We start from the raw sequence: 20619 nt of genomic DNA, 5'->3' as shown, positions 1-20619 counted from the left end.
TTGAGGGTTGGTTGTCAACTCCTTTTGAACACGGCGTTCACCGTTCAGCGCTGTGCTACTGCGGACACGCCAACGGGATGTGATCACCTCAACAAAATGAGGCAAAGAAGACAGACAAGCGGAGGTGTCTGAAGATCTAAACGGTCGTGTTTGGGGTGGCCGAGCCCCACTTGTCAGTGGAAATTTGTTCAACATGATTGATCTATTAAGTCGCCACGCCTCCCTTGCGAGTGATTTCCGAGATCAAGTCGCTAATGAAACTACGGCCAGGCAGATTCCAGTAAGTACCGCTAGCATCTACACAAGCGAAAATCCTGGATCTTGCGCAATGTAAATGATAGGGAACGACTCGAGAACCTATAAATAATCGCTGATACTAGCAGATATCAGCCATGACAAGGTCTATGAAACCTCCGAGTCAGGCCTCATTCTCTTACCCCGTCTTACAGGGAGACCATGCCTATCCGTGCCGTCAACCGATCCCATGATTCAGATGCGGGACAAAACTCATGAGCAGTTCACAGAGCCGGTCAGGAGTCCATCTCATCGTGGTGATCTAATCCACGCAACCCTTACACGAGCCTTGCCCTCGGAGCCACACGAAATAACAGCACTGATATTTCAGAGAGCAAGCGAGTCATAAGAAGCCACAGTAGTTACAGAGGAATTACGTATACAGTTCAACATAGCGGTTCAATGCGACACTGGCAACATCAACACCTGTTCGAGAAGCTGAGGGAGTCCAGACTGGGGGTGGAGAACACCGAAGTGCGTTCCCGGCAGCGTGTATAACTCTGCATCTGGGGCGCGTAAGTCTACGTCGAAAGCAGGAGAAAGACCTTCCGACGCGGATTGACGACGAATGCCATCCTCCGCAGCGATAACGACCGTTTTCGCAGCAGGCCATACAGGGTCAACAATCTTCCCGGCTCGCTCCTCTAGTACTGCTGTTATACAAGCACGGACTGCCATGAGGACGTGTGAGACGTATGCGCGACCGAACTGGGACACGAATTTGCCACTAGAGCCGCCCTGCGAAATTTGCTTGAAATGGTCCTCGAACATAGCGGTAAGCTCCTCGCCATTATCCAGCGTCCCGCTAGTGGCAATATCACGGATAAGGACCATGATCTGTGGCAAAGTTAACTATTGAATACATATTCCCCGGATGACGTACTTCATCTCGCATATTGCTCATGTTGATCTTCTTGGCAAAGTTAACAAATATCGCTGGTGACCCATCAATCATCACGAGTATCTCCACGGTCTCCCCTTCTTCCCGCAGCTGCTGTGCGATGACAAGAGCAACATAAGTGCCTACAAAACAGTATCTTGGGTCAGCTCTATGAATGTAAGATTGATGCCTACGTACCGAATGAGAAACCCCCGAGGCGGTAGGGGCCTTTGGGTTGCTTCTCTCGAATCTTCTCCAGGTAGAACTTGCAAAGTCTGTCGAGGGTTCCAGTGATGGGCGCCTCCGGAGTGTCCTGGACACCATAAACAGGACAAGACATCATTTCTGCAGTCTTCAGCATAACAAGGACGCCGCCGCCAGCGCCGTGTACAATGAACAAAGGCTGTCCGTCGGTGACGTTGTTCAACCGAACGATCGTCTTGTCCATGTCAGCATGGTGGACACCTTCGGCTCCCTGTACGTCAAGCGAATCCTTGTTGGTGGTCCCTACCACTGCTGAAGATGAATCAGCTTTCGTCTCCTCTTGCAAACCCATCAGTCGTTGGACTAAAAACTCATCAGAATGTGTTGCAGGGCTATAACAGGAGGAACACACCAGTCATACTGTTTCCGAGAAGCTGGAGCTGAGTCACGGAAACATTGAAGTCGGTCTTGAGAATCCCACTCAATCGAACTGAGGTCAGCGAGTCAAGACCATAACTTGAAAGTGGGACATTGTCTGCGATCTCATTGACATTAAGGGCCAGCACCGATGCGCACGCCGCCCGAATGGACCACTCCTCAGCCGCTATGGCAGTCTGAACGTTTTGCTTGATCAGCAAGTGCCGAAGAGACGACAGGTGGTATTCAGGTATGCCAACTGCAGCAATTGAGGCTTAGCCAAGCACAAGAGGGAGAAAGAAAGACAGACTCACGCTGCATGATTTCACTCCAGTCAGTAGGAGGAATATAGACAGCACTATAGGCATCGGAGTTAAGCGTCCAGATAGCATTCACACAGTGTTGCGCGACAAGGTAACCGGACATTCCAAGGGATTTGTACTGGTGATGGTCATTGAACTTATTATTGTTTGGTGCGTGAAGGGAGCACACAGCGACTTACCTTGTCCAGGGCTGCATTACGTGCGTCACCCGGAGGCAGACTTCGAACAAATATACCTCCATCGGTCTGTGACGTCGTGTCTCATCAGTATTTGTGAAAGGAAGCTTCAGATCAGAACTCACGATAGGGGGCACTGTGATGGCAACGGTATTGGGAAGTGCTGCTGCCATGGTCTCCATGTAGGTCTGGGCAGCCGAATAGTTTGCCTGGCCTGATACTTTGAGTTAGAATTGGCGAGATCAGTCATAATTTATTCATATTCACCTGGCGAGCCGCACACAGTCGCCATGGAACTCGTGAGAACAAGGAAGTCCAGTGACTGCGGATTGACCGTTTGCAGGAGAATTTCGACTCCCTTGATCTTGACGTCGTAAACTGAAGCTTAAGTTAATATGAGAAAATAAAGCAAATGATAGCCAACTTGCCAGTTTTCCAGTCTTTCTCCGTCTTCAAATTCGAGAAGATCTGGTCGTTGAGCCTGACAGCTAAATAGAATACCCCGGCGACTGGATGCTCCAGGTTCATAAACAGGTCCTTAGTCTTCTCAGCGTCGAGAACGTCTACTGCCCGGAGATCAACCGTTACTCCAGGTATTCCTCGAAGATAATTGATAATCTTTCTCTCGGATACTAGTTGCGTAGTTGCGATCCCCTAACGAGAATACGATTAGAAAGCCACTGGAATGCAGACGTACACCCTACCTTCTCTCCAGATCTCGAAGTCAAAATCAAGTGTCTAGCACCATTTTCCACCAAACATCGAGCAATGTTGACACCCAGTCCGCCGATACCACCCAAAATCACATAGGATGCTCGAGGATTGAAAACAGCTGTCCCTTTCAACATTCCGCCTTTCAACACGGGAAGCTCCGGGGAAATCGCCTGCAGGTCGACCACAGCGACACGGTCTGATGTTGGATTGCGCGCTTCGGCACCGGCGGCCATGAGTTGTGGTAGGCTGTAAATATCCATGGTTGGGGTGAGGGTAGCAAGAAGAGCGGCCTCAAAGACTGCGCCTTTGCGATCGAGGTCATTACCAGCTTCTAGAACGACATGCTCTTCGATAGAGACGTAACAGCGGCCGGCAGGAAGAGAGCCAGGTAGCTCTCCTCCAATCTGAACAAATCTGCCCCGGGGAGAAAGCATGGAAAGCGTCTGCTTCGCCACATCGATATCCTCGTCAAAATTGAATACGATATCTATGCCTTGTGGAGCCCAGTCACGGACACAAGATGACCAAGCATAGGACTTGGAGGACGACAATGGGGACTGCGTGAACGTGTGGGTGGATGATGGCGCATCACTGACAGTGACAACAACGTCGAAGGAGTTGGTATTCAAGTAGGCGTACGTCGCGAGCGCGGCCGGTGAACAGTGGCCGGCGTGAAGGAGGATTTTGGCGTTCTTCGAAGAGACGCCGATAGCATCAACCACGACCAGCGATAAAAACGTAAGCCTTCCAACCAAAGCAGCGGCTAGTGCTGTTTCCATGTCTTGTGGAACGAATGCAAGCTTGGAGCGATCGCAGACAATAGTACTCCCGGGGTCAGACGAGGTAACACCGTATACCCTGTGCGAGCCCATACATCAGAAGAAAATTCGGGTAGGATTGGAATGAACCCACCTTCGCCCGACCAGATCCTTTTCAAGTACATCAGAGCCAATGGCTGTTACCACTCCAGCAAACTCGGTCCACCCAGACATAGCCGGAGACAATCCAATGTAGTGAACAGATACTTCAGCATCAGTCGGTCCAATCTCCGCTGGATACGCTCGCCAAACATCGGAACCTCGGAATTGGACAGGATTAGAGCCCCGGAGTTCCTGGCGAGAGGCGGGAGAGGCCTTCACTAGACGCGGCACGTGCATCTTCCCGTCCTGATCGATCATCACTTCCGAGTCCACCCACGGTAACGGTAGAAGCTGCGCATGTACATAAGCCTCTTGCGCTTCCACTGTCCACGAGTCGGGAAACAAGACGAGATGAATCTTCCAGGCTGGGTATTCCTGACGGAGAGTTCTCACTAGTCCAACTGCGGCTGCATCGCTCGGGGACGTAGTGGTGTAAAGCCAAAAGAGCTGTGGATCTGTTGAATCCAACGATGAAATGAAGTCGACAAGTGCAACTTCCCCTCCTGCGGTGAAGTGTCGGAGCACTGCACGGGTACTACCAGATTCCGAGTCATCTGACCTGCTCCAACTGAAGAGCGGCACAATGTCTTCTGCTTTTTCATCGCCCTGGAATTGCTGATCACAAATGGCCAAAGCCTCGTTCGAGTATGGAGGTGAGGCTACGGCCGCTTGGTCGTAGTCCTGCGTTGGAGAACATAACGATAATGGGCTAGAGAGGGGGGAACTGAGCTCGCTGGAATCGAGACTGGGTGTCGCCGATGATAAGATACTGGATGGAAGCGAGAAAGAGCATTGACTGATGAAGGCCATGTGGGATACCGCGCCACCGTCCGAAGTGAAGAGAAGGGTGTCCGAAAACCCGGTCTCCGCTAGGGCATCTTTCCACTGCGATGGAGTCAATGTACAGTGCGTCGACCCAACGCGATGGTCCACAACACCGAACCACTCCTGGAACGACCCAAAGATGAAATCCATCCCTGTTTACAGACCATCATCAATCGGTAAGATGTGCAAGCCGAAAGAAAGAAACCTACAAATTGTGCCCGTTTCATTGGAAGCGAAACAACCACCGTCCAATTCCAAGATAGCAATGTGACCACCAGGACAGAGAAGGTATCGCAGCTTCGTCAAAGTCTCGTGAATGTCAGGAGTAGCATGCAGAACATCAAAAGCGACCACAATATCGAAACTACAGGGGTCTAGGCCTTGTTCGCTGACACCGACGTTCAGATCAAAGGCTTTGGCGGCTACCGTCGGCCAAGGGGACTTCGCTGTGGCCTCGTGTGCGAGCGAAATACTGACATCAGTGCAGACATAGTCAACGTAGCAGCCTTCAGGCAGGGAAGCTTCCAAGAGAGCTCGCCCGAGCAGTGCAGTTAACCTCCCGGTTCCTGCTCCAACCTCAAGGACTCGGACAACCTGCTTTCCAGCATTCAGTGCATTGGTGACGAGGTCGACGAAACGCGACGTGGTCTCATCGAATATGGAGCCAATGAAAGGTGGATGTTCGTAGATCTTGCTCATGACGTCGTCACTGAAAAGCAGCTCAACGGCGGCAGTTGACGAAGCTATAATGTCTGTACAGGTACGAGCATGAGAGGGGAACATAAGTAACATCTAGACGAAATTCGCTTACCTTTTTGCCCGGTACCAACCCTCCGAGTGAGCTCGAACAATGACTTGTACTTTTCTTGAAGATGAACAGGGACTACCGGCGCATCAGCATTGTCCCCATCAAACTTAGTAGCTAGCGCATCTGCCCAAGCCAAGTAGCGCTTGCGGTCAGGTAAAGTTGATGCAAAGTCGTGAGGTAGAGCGCTGTGCGCTATTATCAGCTGTCGGTATCATTAGACAGAAAAGCAAGGAGACGAACCCTATTGTCTTCTTCGTAAACTGTATAGCGAGTTGATCCAGAACGTGCAGTAACTCTGAAGCATCGGAATGCGGTGGTGGACCAGGAAGAATAACCGAGCCTTCTAGGTGCGACAGCGGCAAGTCTCGAGGTTGCCAGAACATCTTGAAGTGCTCACTTGGCCACTTATCGTCACGTTGGACCAGCGCAAAACAAAGACCTTGCCAGGAAACATTATCCATTTGAAGGCAGAAACAGTAAGACAAATCACACACCTTCCACGGTAAATATGACCGACTGATCTTCAGCTAAGATGTAACAGCTCATTAGCCGCTTCTGAGGCGACCACTCGTGCAGGACGGCATAAGTTATAAATTCATCAGGCAAAACCAGTGGAGCGGTACTGCCGTCGTTGCGGAATATGCGGCGAACAGAGTGTGGCAGCTGTATTTTAATGTAAATGGCCTGTAAAGGAAGACTCATTCGAAGTGAAAGATATTTACCAGTAGCTGGCCATTCTGGCCGCCGAGACGCAACCTGTCCCCAATCTAGGCACACATTACAACTACGTATGAGTCGATGAATAGAGATGCTACGCACAAAGTTCCATGGAAGGCTCGCCTAGCGATGTTGCGATGGGAATCAGGACAACTTTCATGTGCAATATTTCAAACATACCTGAAAGACAGCATCTAAGAGAGCAGGATGAAAAGCAAAATCTGTACGATTCAGGCCGTCCACGTGACCCTTGATATATGCCACAACTTCCTTCTCATTGCACGACGCTTTCGAAATTCGTCTGAACCTGTTAAGAGAAGATGAGACAGCATTTGTTACAGCTAAAGAATTGTACCGTACTCAGGACCAAATTGTGCCAGGCCATCAAATTCTTGGTAGAGGGCGTCGTGACCGAACGTGTAGGGGCAGCGAGACAGTACCTCCTCGAGATCGACTTGTGTGATCGCATCTGACTGCAATTCAGGACGACCATAACCCAACTTGCCGTAAGAGTGGAGAGTATCGAAAGAAGGACCAGTCCTCGTCCACTGCTTGTCACTGTCCCCCAGCAGATTGCTCATCTGAGAAGATGATTTCACCCACCAGGAGTTCCCCTGTCGGGAAACCTCTAATGTTCCAGGTGGTCCTGACTCGTCCAGGACATACATAGTCTCAAAACGGCAGTCGTATAGATGAGTAACGCCGGGGAACTCCATGCCCATCTCTAGATAGGCAGCCGCGGGAATAAGATTCTGAGCCATGAAAGGATATATCAGTGGGAACAACTTGTTAGTGAATTTGCTTACGGTATGATCAATGACATGGTGGCCCATCCATGGCTCAGGCATAATTGGGCTGACGCGTAGCCGGGTCGAATTCAAAGGCCTTTCAGCGGGTAGTAAGTTACAGATATATGATGGTTCATCCATGCCGAAGCGCCATAGCTTGCGCTGGAATGGATATGAGGGGCCCTCGATGTTCATTTCTGGACATCCAGTAAGCTCCGAGAAGTTGATCTGTGGCCGGTGCAGAACAGCGTCAAAGCTTGCCGTGCTGTGAGATGAACAAGCAACCTACCTTGTTGACACCAGCCAACAGCAAACATCCTACAACTTCGAGCAATGTGCGGACTTCAACTAAAGCGCTCGATCCAGGTTTCACATGGCGAGCAGATGGTGGACGCCTGCTGCCGGCGAGAGCACTAGGGGCACCCATTTGCTTGAGGTACTACGCACGTCGTCAGGTCGGAAATTGAGGTGAGCATTCGAGGGAAATCGCTTACTGGGGACAAGACTGGATGGGGGGCAATTTCAACAAATGTGGTTGATTCCCCAAGACTCTCAAGTATTTTAGGGATCGCGGAAGAGAAAAGCACGGGTTGGCGGAGATTGTTCCATAGATAATCGGGTGTATACGAGTCTGTTTTGAACTCAGCAGTGACAGTGGACATCGTCCGAATCTTGGGTATATGGGGACCTGGATACTCTGCGAAAATATCAGCCAGGTCGCGGCGGTATTGCGACTCGCAGGGATCGACGAAAGGAGAGTGGACAGCGGTATTGATGCGAAGTTTGCGAGCGACAACATCGCCCACCCATCTCTCGATGAAACTTGCAAATGCCTCTAGATGTTTCTCGGAACCAGATACGCCTACATCTGTAGGGCTGTTGAATGACGCAAGGAACAGCTGGGGCTCATCCGCCGATTCGAGACCCAGCCCAGCGAGTGTAACTGCCATTTCCGCGTGATCGCGTACTTTCTCTGCGTCACACCCAGAAACAGCCACCATACCGCCGCCCGTGTTATCAACCATGGCAAGAGCCTTTCCACGAGCGATCGCTATTTTGACGGCCATCTGGGAGACAAAAACATGACGTCAATCTCTTGTGAAGCAGGCAGAGTAGTGTACATACACTGTGGGGGACTGCGCCTGAAGCATATAAGACTGCTGTCTCTCCAACTGAGTGCCCCACAATCACATCTGGCTTGAGATTCAAAGAAATTAAGAGATCGAAGAGCGCAATCTGGAAGAAGGTGAGAGAAATAGAGGTAATATCGGAAGGCCATATCAAACTCGTGGCCAGTCCAGAGTCCTTGGGAGCATCGGTCTTGAAAAGACCCGTCGTCTCGATGAAAGACTCCCCCGTGTACTCGGCATGCACCTTGTCACATTCATTGATACTATCGCGGAACACCTTGAAGGTGCTATACAGCTCCCGGCCTTGCTTCCAGTGTTGAGGGCCCTGGCCCGAGAAACAGAAGACGACAGGATGAGGACGTTTGGGCGCGAGAACCGGTTCGGGGAATGTTGCTGCCTCGATGGATTCGGCGATTGCGAAGGACCTCCACGGGAGTTGGCGCGCACGATTTCCCAGGTGCTCGCACAAGGCGAGAGGGTCGACTTCAGCGCACTCTTCCTTATATTTTTCGCTGAGAGTAGTACATCCCTTCAATGACAGTGCACCTGTTCCGAAGTCTCAGTAATAATAATAAAAGATGATTAGGTTAGGTACTTGCCAACAGCAAAAAGATACAGTGGCTCTTGCAAAGTAATATGATCAGGTAAAGTAGGCCGTGGTTCGTGTTCACGTAGAACGGTATGACCGCCAGCCCCTGGTGGGTGCATGATGTTTAAATTCAAGAGAGCATGAACTGAAAGAGCGCAGCACGAACCTCCAAATCCATAACTAGATATAGACGCGATCCGACCAAGTTGGGAATTTCCAGGTACAAACTCCTCGACAGACACGGGAACACGTAGCTTAAACTTTTCGAAATCAATTCGAGACGACGGCTTTTTGAAGTAGCCATTAGGCAGGACTTGCTTCCTTTCCAACATCATTGCGACCTGACAGAAAAACGGTTATTACCGACAGACTTTCGAATGAGTCCTGGGGATTTCATACCTTCACCAAGGAGGTCATATACGCGCTTTAGGCAGGGAGATCAGCTCAAGAGACCATTTGGAAGATATGACAGAGTGTACTTACCCTAGCTCACCATGGCCAACGTTGCTCTTCACCGATCCGATGAGAATCTCCTTGGCATCCCTCCCCGCGGCAAAAACGGCGCCGGCACTATTCGCCTCTGTTGAGTCACCAACAAGTGTGCCCGTTCCGTGGAGCTCGACGAAGTCTGCTTGATGAGGCTCGAGACCAGCATCTTGGTATGCGAGCTGGATCGCCGAAGCCTGCGCTTCAGCACTTGGAGTTGTGAGGGATCCCATAATGGATCCACATGATGTCAGGGCGGTGCCAACGAGCGTCGCGTGAATGCGGTTGTGATCCTTGACAGCGAGATCGTGGCGCTTTATAACAACTGCGCTGGCTGGGATAGGATGCGAACGTCACATTGACTGTACAAAGGAAGAAACGTACAATAATGAACATACCGACATCACCGCGTGCATAGCCATTGCCATCTTCATCAAAGGACTTGGATATGCCATCAGGACTGAGCACGCCTAACTGGCTGAACGCTGCGTATTCAATTGTACTTCGAATGACATTGACACCAGCTACTACAGCCTGGTCGCATTCGCCGTTGCGTATAGCTTGAATGGCGAGATGCATGGCTACCAACGAGGACGAGCACGCAGTGTCTACGGGCAGGGAAGGCCCGAGCAGATCAAATACGTAGCTCAGTCTGTTCGCGGTGATCGAGCTGGACGTTCCAGTCATGTAGTACGCTGAAATTCGTTGAGACTAGCATCTACCAGCACAAAATACAAGAGTACGTACGTCCTGCCTGCGCGATATCCATGTTAAACACAGTTCCTTCGCCGGATGCTTCACTCGGACGGTCAATACTATTGTAGGGAAAATCAACGAGCAGACTACTCACCGGAGCCAACATAAACTCCAGTTTTTGTAGCACGATAATCAATTCCACTGCGCTGCAACGCTGTGAATGCTTGATGGAGCCTATTTTAGCGGTACATCAGATGCGAGACGGGACCTCATATTTTGGTATCAACGGCGTACACAAGCATTTGGGAAGTAGATATTTGATGACCTTCGACAGGAGTAATACCGAACTCTTGAAGATCGGCGTATCTAACGTCGGGAATAAACCCCCCCTTGGTCTATTGTGCATTGATCAGTGACCGTGCGCCGGCCAGGAAAATAATTTTTTAATTACGGTGGAGATCTTTCCCGGCCCTGTGCCATGAAAGGCTTCCGCATTCCAGCGGTCAGCAGGAACGGTGATGATGGCGGATCCTCGGTTTTGGAGGAAAGCATAAAATTCTTCTGTATCAAGACCATAGTCACCACCGCCAGGTGCACTAATAGACATGCCTGTTAAGGAGAGATATATCATCGAGTACGACAAGGAGATAGTTCTGAGTGCCCACCGACGATAGCGGCGGCACGAGAGTCTGGGTTTGTGTAGCTGGGTACATCGGGAGCGACATCCCCTGGAGATTGTTCGTGTAAATTTCTGAAAGTCATTCTGTAAATTGAGAATCGATGGGAGGGGCAGACTCATCGTGCTCACTGGGTCAACTTGCAGGTTTATAAGTGACGACGATTGGAGCCTAGAAGTGCAGCTGCCAGAAGTTGGACATAAAAATTTACAGCTCGCTTCTCCACATATGCCATGAACCCCCCGATATTGTCTCTCACTGGTAGCTGGCTGAGCGACGACACTTGCCTATTACGGTGCATGCAGCTATCAAAGAAGGAAGCTTGGGCTTGATACTGATAGGAATTTTCTCCTCGCTTGCTACTGCCAGTGGAGATCTGAGAGCACTCTGCGCCCCTACTCGCAAGCGAACTTGCACGTCCACCATGCATCAAGACGAGCATTGGCGATAGGTCTGAGATACCCTCCAGAAGCGCCCGAGTAGCGCTCGGTCACATCGGCCTTCTCGGCCCGTGTGTGAACTATCCGATTGCCCATTTGAGTAACTACACCTAGTAGCAAAGGGCCTGCCAAGCGCGACTAGTCGAAAACGTGAATAAAGATTCATGGCCTGTTCAATACCTACACTTTGAAACTCAGGATTCAATCATTTTGGAGATCACAAGACGCTGGCACATGCAGAAGAAGTCGGGGAAGAACAACACGCCGCCAACTCCCCAAAATGCTGGCGGCTATGTTCAAGATACCATTTATTCATAAAATATAGCTGTAGCAGCATTTTTCCCAGAAGTTCTGAGCTCAAGTCATCAAAATTGCGCCCAATTCCTCCCCAGCAATCTCCCTACAACTCTTTCCAGCTGGCGGTATACCCTTCCCCAACGTTGATGTTTTCGACCAGTCAGGCTCGCGCTCTGGTTGCTAGGCGTAGTTACTCATTGAAATGGGCAATCGGGTAGTTAAATCACGGCCATCATCAATGCTTTGTTTCGATACTCTAGTTTGTCCACACGCACCGTATTTACTGTCTACATAGGGCTCGGCCCTCGCGGACATTTAAAGGGATTCGAAAAATAACGATAATAACCACGGCCAATGCGACTTTTACATAGAGCGCTAAGCGGGCGCTTCTGAAAAGGCTCTGTGAGCTAGCTGCCCCAGAACGTGTCTTAGACACGTTTGCATATCGTGGACGTGAACTGGAGTCAAAAGTCCATAACTCTCAAGGCAGTGAAGACCTGCATGCCACCTGCGACCGAATAGCTCCATTGGACTAAGAGTCCAGGGTCGTTGTACGTTCAATGCTTTGCGATACAACGCGGGTGAGGTCAAGATCGTCTTCTGCGATATCGTTCTGTGACAAATGATACACTGCCCTGGAAATTCCTAATCAGAGCCGAACAACGAACATACGAGAACCTACGCTGTATTACGGAGTCATACTGCTCAGTTACAGGACAATGTCAACTGAACAATGAAGATACCAAAACTCGGTCATAGAACGGTCCATGACACTCTTATCGGAGGCCAGATTTCCAGCCTAACATGACGTAGTTTGCGGGGGCATCGGAACTGCGTGGTTCCAATCCAGACCTACGTGCAAAGAGGCGAGCACATGGCTTGTCTTTCCTTCTTGTTTCTGGCTTCTGGCATGCACTGTGAAAGACCTTGTCACCGTGGGCTCCAACTTAGCAGCCATGGCACTTGTTCGCCGAGCGGCACAAACAATACGTTAAGTGGCCGGCCTCCGGCAGTTAGTGTACATTAGACTACAGAACTTAAAACTTGGCTCGGAAGCCTAATCTTCCAGGACCTCTTGTATTCATCGACATTGTCCAACTCACAGCAATACCCCTTGCTATGTGCCGCACATGGTCATCTAATATTTAAAAAATTCTGTGAGTTATGAAACATTTATCGCATGTTCCGCTCAAATCGATTCAACTCCAAAAGACAGGCGGCCACTCCTTTCTCATCCAAAGCTACGTCTTGCAGCACGGCTTCTATCAGACTTCGCACGCCGCCATGTCGGCATTGGAAACACGGACAAAGGTTCGGGCTCGTAGTCGGCGGGGACACACAAAGCAGTATCAGAAGCTATGACTCCCGTTTGGACTTGAATTAGGATTCGTGTGGTGTCGACAATATGGGCCCTCCTGTGTATAGATATCCAATAAATCTGTCTTTCAATGGGCTTATTGTGTTCCTCTTTACCCAGCGAGCATTTTTGAAACCCAAATATGCAATAGATCCCGGCGAATTCGCCTTCCGAGCCCGGCTTCTTTCACTGGTGCGCGGCCGGGCGTGACAACGGCTGAGTAAGCGCCCAACCTGCATTTGTCAGCCAGCCACAGTACGACATGCCGGTGACGCGAGCGTAATCAAATTATCATGTGTGACATCTCAGTCACAAATCTTTCCGACTTAAGGGTCTTTGCAGCATCATTTGCCTGCCTGCCTCAGATATTCACAACACCCCGTAAAAATATATGAGTCTTGTGAGGAAATAGTAAATTCGCTCGTGAATTCAAATCATATCGCATGATAGCTCTGAAGTGTGTGTGGTACCTGAAAGGCCAAATTTAAGGCGCCCTTTCACTTGTGGGTCATCGATAGTATGTGCTTGTTCTACTCGATCTCATTATAAGTCACGAGGTATGAACACAAAGAAACACTGTATGCATGGCCCTTCTACGTTGTAAATTTACTCTCCATGTACTACTACCGCCAGAGTGACAACTACATCTCCTGTTTCTTCGCACCTGCGCCGGTTTTCCACTTGAGCCAGCCTCCAGTATGAATGCGGAAAATATACGTGAGAAGGTAAATCGCAAAAATCTGTAGCCCAAGCCACAACACATCAGAGAGATATGTAGCGCAAACAAAACTCAACTGGTACTCACGTTGAATGCAATCGTTCCAAGCACGATTCCGGTGTCTCGCCAGTGAAGACTGTATTTGATGTTGAAGGCGTTCAACATGTATTGATCGGTCGTTCGATACGGACAGTACAGGCATGCATTAGTCGCGTCGGGATTCACAAGGTATCCGCCAACTGTGTCGATGAACGATTCCAGGTACGCAACGCATGTCGAGCCCGGTATTGGGTTGAGCGTAACGAGCTCTTGTGATGCGCAAGTGATGTCCTGCCGACCGATCGCTGGAAAGCGCGAGATAAGCCGTGCAGATGACGGTAAAAGGACCAGTCGGGAACTTGCCTTGTCCCAACAGACCCTCGACCAAGTACGTGAAAGGCGATACTCGATACATCCACCTCCACCATCCTAACTGAGAGAAAGGCTGCATGATGCCATCACTATTATTCCAGGGTCAGTGACTAAAACCAGTCAAGAAACAACCCGAAACGAAACTTACAAGATGAACACAAACGTAAACATGACGCTGAATAACAAGGATGCGATGAGAGCGTTAGGCGACATAGCAGCGAACAATTGTCCAATAGTCACATAGTAAACCGGGAAAATGACGCCGTACATCAAGTACGTGTATCCTGCCCTACTGGTCTCATAACCGACGGTCCAATACCAACAGACAAAGAACAGGGAGGATCCGAAGATATTCCAGGGGATCTCGGACAGAATCTGAGAAGCAACGAGGGCGGTCCAGCTGTACATCCGACTGGGGCGTTCACGGATCTCGTATACGTCCCGAACGTCGACGAAGATGGGCTGGACCATCTGGCCCAAGGGAATAGAACACATGATGGCCATGAAGATGGACTATTTAGATGACATCGGTATAAGTTTCAATCCCCTATCTCCGAAATGATATGACTCACGAAAAGCTTATTCTGGGAACCCTGGACATCATCTTTGGTGTGGAAGAACGAGAAACCGATAAGAAGCCCTGTGGCAATATTCAATGTGACCTTCGCAAAGACGGACACAGGATCGCGCCAATAGTTCTGGAAGCTCCTGTGAAGTAAGATGACGAATTGGTGACCCCAAGAAGTCGTAAACTCGGAACGAACGTCGCTTTGTGCAACAGGACGCTCTAGGCCTTCGGTGTGAATGCGTTCTATCTCTCTCTGGAGTTTCTGGGCTTCGGAAGAATGTGTCCAAACAGCAGCCCAATCGATGGACGTGGTCGCAGTCGCCCCAGCGCCGATTACATCCAGCATGTACTCCGCTCTTTTACAGTGCCGAATACAATGGAAGTCAGAGAGCTATTCGAGACTTATGGCTATTTGTTGAACTCACGGGTTAGCGTCAGGGTCACACGGGGGAGCTCCGTTCTTCTCGAAATAGTTCAAAAGTGTTGACGCGCGGTCCCCAATTTCATCGAAGTAGACTGTCTGACCACCTTTACGCAAGAGCAACAACCTATCGAACAGCTGGAACAATTCAGCAGAAGGCTGGTGTATCCTATGCACCACGTGTCAGACACGATGCTACAAACAAATCTTGATAGAGCTGTTGTGAACGTACGTGCAAAGAATGGCTTGTCCACTCGCAGCAAGATCACGGAGGAAAGTCATGACGGCCCATGCCGACTGTGAGTCCAGCCCGGAAGTAGGTTCATCAAGGAACAACAGCAATTTTGGCTTCGAACGTCGACATGAGCGTTGGTTGAATCAAAACAAGGGAGCTCGGGCATGAACGCACCTTCGCAGCGAGCTCGACTCCGATTGTAACCCGCTTCCGCTGCTCAACGCCCAACGAGCCAACAATGGCATCTGCGAAAGCTTCCAGACCACACATCTCCAGGCATTTCTCAACACTAAATTGCAGCCAGCCATTAACCGAATATTCGACTGATGCCTTTAAGCAGGACGTACTAAGCCTCTTTCTCAGTCACAGGGACGGACTGAGGCTGTCGGAGGTTTGCCGAAAACAAAAGAGCCTCGCGAACCGATGCTCGCCCAAGGTGCGTGTCCATTTGTTGGCAATATCCACTGCATTGGTGAAATCAGAAACTCCATAGAAAATAGTCGGTGAACGTTCACTTACGTCTGAGCCTGGAAATCGGCAGGAAGCGGCTGTCCGTTCACAAAGCGATCCCCACGAACCACACCTATCGAGGTCCTGTCCGCAAGCACGTTCAACAGTGTCGTCTGCAGCCGAGACACCCAGCGCAGTCAGCTCAACGGCCCCTCCAGAGCACAACGTCATATCGAAAGCTCACCTTCCCAGCGCCTGATTCGCCCATCAATGCCGTCAATTTCCCGGGTGCTACGAACCCGGATACGTCGTCCAGCAACTGGCGCGAGTCGCCACCAGATATCGGTACGGTATAATAGATGTGTTGCCAGGAAAAGATGTCTGTCGTGGTTGGTACGATGTCTGCTATTTCATGTTTCTCGTTCTTCTCCGAGGGGAGATCAGGAGATGCATCGTCTGAAGCAGCTCCAAGGGAGGGGGCGGACATGGAATGGGAACGATCACCAGCCTTCTCCTCGTCGCTGGGCGTGGCCTCAACAGTAACATTGGATCCCCGTTTAAACAACATCACGGAGGTCTCGAATGCAGCCGCGCTATTGACCTCCGTCGTAACGAGATAGATAGCGAGGAATCCGAGGCAAAACGTACATACGATACCAAAATTCTGTGCATGTCGTTAGTATATCATTGACTCACTGAATTACACGAAATACAGAGAGCACGTACCTTCCACAGATTGTGGTATTCATACCCAAACGACAGCTTCAAAAACGTGCTTCCGCTCACGTAAGCTTCCCCGGGGACAGAACCTATTGTAGTGCACACTTGGTTGGCGAGCGACACGTTCTCATATCCTGGTCCCTGTGGAACGAGTGACGAACACATTCCGTTGATCGTATGGAATTCGTTCAACATGAGAGCTTCAAAACCGTAGCGAATGGGCTATATGTTATCAAGTGATGAATATCAGCGGTCACCAAGGGGCAAACGAGGGGAGCAACATGCGTTGAGATAAGAGAGCCATTTAAGTCCTCCAATCATGCTGGGAATAGGGATCGTGTAACCAGCATAGAGAATCGCCACGACAATGGTCATTCCAGCTATAGACTGAGCAGCAACCTGCGATCCCACGGTTGCGGCGATTGCGCGGAAAAGCGTTTTCATGCACAATGTCATCATGAATACGAAGAGCAGGAATATGCTATACCCTGGATAAGCAAGTGGATTGAGAATATCTGCGAATACAACTCACAAAAATTGAGCGGCTGTCCTCTGTAAATCAACGAGGAAGTAGATGACGATAGAGAACAAGGATTGGATGATGAACGTGATGGGGATGTCGACAAGTGCATATGACAAGCTTTCGATGAAAGGGTGGTACATAGCTGCTTTTTGCTGGCGCAGGACAATCCGACGCTGGGCAAACAGACCAGGTATCTCTGCCAACGCGGACACCGCCCCAAAAAATAGCGCACTAAAGAGCTCAATCAGATTGAAGTCGTTGGGCAAAAGACAACGTTCCGTACAAGAATAGGATACCCCCTCGAGAGAAGAATTCCGAAGTCGCTTCTTCCAGGTGGAAGAACATGGTGCCCATGATGATGGCTTGGAAAACTTGGGCGCTACGTCGGAATCCCCCAAAAGATTAGAAATGATTTGGGCTTCAAACACGTCCTGTGCTTACCACAGGTCTATTATGATGACCGCAATGCTACCCTTCATGATCTGTACCCTCCGCAGCATCGCCGCACGGACCTGCATCGGAATGGAGATGATGTATGGACTAGCAGTAGATGCATATTGGGAGTGTTCAAGCAGAGCGCTGGCCCTATATTCCGACCTCATGACTTCATTACCGACACGTTTGGCGCAGAATTCCTCGATGGATGCACGGTTCAGCTCTCCTTGCGTCGATGACGAAAAATAAGCGGCCATCTCAGACGCAGTTCGAGGAACAGACGATTCATGACCAGGGATGATCTTGCGCCCCTTCGGGTCCGTCACTAAAGACTCCGTCATCAACAACAGAACGAAACAGTTGAGAGGAAAAACGAACCGGATACGAGAAAGTCCGGAGTGGTCTGTCTGTTATAAGGCTGGTACCCCATGTCGACGAAGTACTGGCTTGCTTCCGCCGCAGGTCCAAAATAAACCATCTTTCCCTCAGAGATGACACACACTTTATCGAAGAGATCGTATAACGGCTGGCCGGCCTGATAGAGCGAGACGATAGTGGTAACACGGGTAGAGTCGGTAGTGGCGCGGAGAGCACGAAGGAATTCCAGCGCTGTGGACGAATCGAGCCCACGAGTCGAGCTGCAATGGAGCCAGAAGATGAGATCGGGGAATGAGGTTGAACAATGTCAAACATACTTATCCCAACATCCAATCGTGCCTCTGCATGCTAGCACTTCTGCCAGAGATAGCCGCTTTTTCTCCCCACCGGAAACGCCCCTCAACATAGCATCACCCACGATGGTGTTCCTAGCATGCTCGAGCCCAAAGATGGAGAGAAGCGTGTTGACCTGTGAGTCCGCGAATTGTTGTCTGGACTGATTTTCCGGGAGACACTGGGGAGCGCGAGTCTTTGAAGCGAAGGAAAGTGTTTCGAAGAGGGTGAGTGTGGGGAAATGGACATCGTCTTCTTGGCAGTACGTCACGTCACCTTTGTAAAGCTGAGCGATGTCTTTCGGCGTGAACGAATCGTAGTGGAGTTGGCCCTCGACGGATCTATATTCGGCATGCTGGTTCGCCAAAGTCTTCAGGAATGTGCTGCAGCCAGAGCCGGGACGCCCCAATACGACTACACACCGAATACAGTGAAGAGATGGAATACAGCAAACCACGATGACTTACGGAGCATTTCACCAGGAAAGACTGCGCCTTGGAAGCCTGAAAGGATATCACGCAGCGGGGGATTCCTGATCGAAATTAGAGAGTTGTATATAACGAGCGGATTGAAGGCAGATGCAATTGTCTGTTGGAACGAAGAGCGAGCCCCAACACCGACCACTCGCAAATCTTGGAAAGCGACTCCCAGCTGGCGAGAGGTGATGTTTTGATCACTGTGGCCGGTCAGCTAGTAAGCAGATAATTGAACCCGACATGATTTAGAACGACATTACCGTTTAGAGACGTGCTTCGAAACCTGCTCTGAGTCAGAGTCAGCCTTTTCGCCGGAGAGGGTGGTACTGTGCATTGTGGACTTGTGGTTGACTGCCAATCTTGGGAGGGCCAGCGGAACACAAACAGATATTCATCATAGGAAGACTTAGTAAGTGCGCCGCGTCTGTATTAAGTTTGGATACCATAATTAAGGTGATGTCGTGCGTGACAAACAGCCACGATACGGCCGCTGACATCCTTCTATCAGATCCTGAAGGGCATGCTGAACTCTACTTCTGGCTCGGTTCCATGATAAACACGCACCTCATGCAGTTCCATTCAAAATATCAGATGCAGAGGAGGGGTACTACCCCAAAGCACAAGAAATGCCCCCATCCAAATCCGACCACAATGCTGAATTCTGCAAATAAGTCAGACCTGGATAAGGAATATCAACCCCCCTCCTATACGTCTGAGTTGTGATGTTGAGGCAGCCTGCGGGCGCCAGTGGCGTCTACTAGCGCCCCCCGGTCTCTTCTGCTCGGAACAGTTGATGCGAACAAACAACGTTCCCCGCTCAATCTGCCTCCGCTGTTCGGTTTCTGGGCTTCCCACTCCCAAGTCACTTATTTAGCAGCTGACGCTGGCTCATCATGATCATGTCTCTCCTCCTGCCCCTCGACACGCAGGTCGCCGTGACAGCTCCTTCGGGATCCCTACATAGCCGATACCGGTGACCAGGTCAAGCCGTTTACTTTCCGCGAGGCGGTCCTCCCCCTCACTCGTACTGCGATCATGTCCTTATCGCCTCCTGTGGTATATAGGCTGTTACACGTTCAAACGTTCACCTTACACACTTCACACATACACCACAGGCTCTCTTACCTAGGCCGTTACTCCATCCTCCCTCCACATGTATCTTCCTCGCAATATCCGCGCTAACAAATTGTCATACGAGTCGTGGGTTCATCGCTGGCGGTCTCGTCACAAGTGGAGATTTTTTGCTGCTAGTGACGTTGTCGTACCCTCGATCGTTTCTTCACCTTGTTCTCCATTCAAAAGGATCAGAGACTCATCACCGGGGAGCCGTATTATGTCGTTCGGCAAACGAGCCCCTCTCGCACACTCTTGCTCGTTCCTGGGATGTTCCTCATGAATGTCCATCCCGAGTCGTGGAGGGCGCCGACGTCGGGTAACTTGAACTTACTCCGCTTTGAGCACTGTAGTTATTCTGGACTCGCTGTCGGCTATCAGTCTATTCACTGGATCCGATCGAGGACCCACTGATAAAAAAAGAATTTGGAGAAGGGTGGGATCGTCATCGGTTGGCGAGTGTAGTGAGGTATCAGTGGATTATATATATTTGGCGGTGAAGATCGCCGCCATAGCCACTTGTGACTGGTTCTGGTGGGTTCTTGCGTGCTACTGAACAAGTAGGAAGTCATAAAAATGTTTCTCTTGACGATAATTTTGCCCATATCTCAGAGATGTTGGCTTCAAGTTGAGGAAGAAATTTTCGCGACTGACGTCGTGATTGATGACTTGCAACGCGCATCGGCCTTGACTCATCCCAACATATCAAGAGTCTGAGCTAATGGGAACCTCTGAGGAGCTGGTGAAGGCTAATGATCAAGTGGACGGTACTTATAACTAGAGTCACGGAAACGCTACGATTCGGCAGTAATACCTTTGCCATGAAGATTGTCACACAGCACTTCTGACAATCCCGCCAGCCGCGGCAGGAGTAGCCGATCTACCCATCAAGTCGGCATATTGCCTAATTTAGATCCCAGTGTGTGACAATTGCTTCAACAGGTATGGCGCAACGTCACATACTTGTACGTTTGCTCTTATTCAACTTTGACAACATAGCAGGCATATGAAATGGTAGGCAAGCGTGAAGTAGCTAACGAAATGAACTCAGTTCATTCGGCCATTCCATCAGGGCGCGTAGTCACATCGGGTCGCGTCAC

At 50.2% G+C, this 20619-nt stretch overlaps 2 protein-coding genes across 2 annotated transcripts; both read right to left on the bottom strand.

The window, feature by feature from the left end:
• Nucleotides 1-693: 693 nt before the first annotated feature.
• FIBRA_06738 (uncharacterized protein) lies at nucleotides 694-10729 on the bottom strand (the record flags this gene model as incomplete). Its single annotated transcript, XM_012328450.1, has 31 exons — nucleotides 694-1131; nucleotides 1178-1317; nucleotides 1373-1741; nucleotides 1791-2054; nucleotides 2110-2236; nucleotides 2298-2363; nucleotides 2420-2508; nucleotides 2578-2672; nucleotides 2719-2948; nucleotides 2999-3866; nucleotides 3921-4905; nucleotides 4963-5505; nucleotides 5565-5746; nucleotides 5802-6000; nucleotides 6056-6224; nucleotides 6284-6328; nucleotides 6381-6401; nucleotides 6459-6585; nucleotides 6639-7030; nucleotides 7085-7294; nucleotides 7356-7505; nucleotides 7561-8133; nucleotides 8192-8742; nucleotides 8952-9126; nucleotides 9185-9209; nucleotides 9269-9605; nucleotides 9670-9966; nucleotides 10019-10201; nucleotides 10293-10362; nucleotides 10419-10576; nucleotides 10633-10729. The coding sequence occupies 31 exons, from the start codon at nucleotides 10727-10729 to the stop codon at nucleotides 694-696; spliced, it is 8175 nt and encodes a 2724-aa protein (XP_012183840.1).
• Nucleotides 10730-13379: 2650 nt separating this feature from the next.
• On the bottom strand, nucleotides 13380-18740 carry FIBRA_06737 (uncharacterized protein; the record flags this gene model as incomplete). The annotated part of the gene is made up of 20 exons (XM_012328449.1): nucleotides 13380-13478; nucleotides 13544-13800; nucleotides 13874-13956; nucleotides 14016-14380; nucleotides 14440-14791; nucleotides 14861-15025; nucleotides 15089-15204; nucleotides 15266-15380; nucleotides 15439-15555; nucleotides 15611-15714; nucleotides 15786-16205; nucleotides 16268-16461; nucleotides 16519-16742; nucleotides 16794-17015; nucleotides 17068-17163; nucleotides 17226-17544; nucleotides 17598-17857; nucleotides 17915-18344; nucleotides 18398-18606; nucleotides 18667-18740. 20 exons carry the CDS (start codon nucleotides 18738-18740, stop codon nucleotides 13380-13382), a joined length of 4221 nt encoding a protein of 1406 aa, XP_012183839.1.
• Between the last annotated feature and the right edge of the window lie 1879 nt (nucleotides 18741-20619).

This window comes from Fibroporia radiculosa, assembly GCF_000313525.1.
Source record: "Fibroporia radiculosa TFFH 294 genomic supercontigs, scaffold8592, whole genome shotgun sequence".
NCBI lineage: Eukaryota > Fungi > Basidiomycota > Agaricomycetes > Polyporales > Fibroporiaceae > Fibroporia > Fibroporia radiculosa.
The sequence above is the reverse complement of the archived record's forward strand: the minus strand, read 5'-3'. Positions and strand labels throughout refer to the sequence as shown.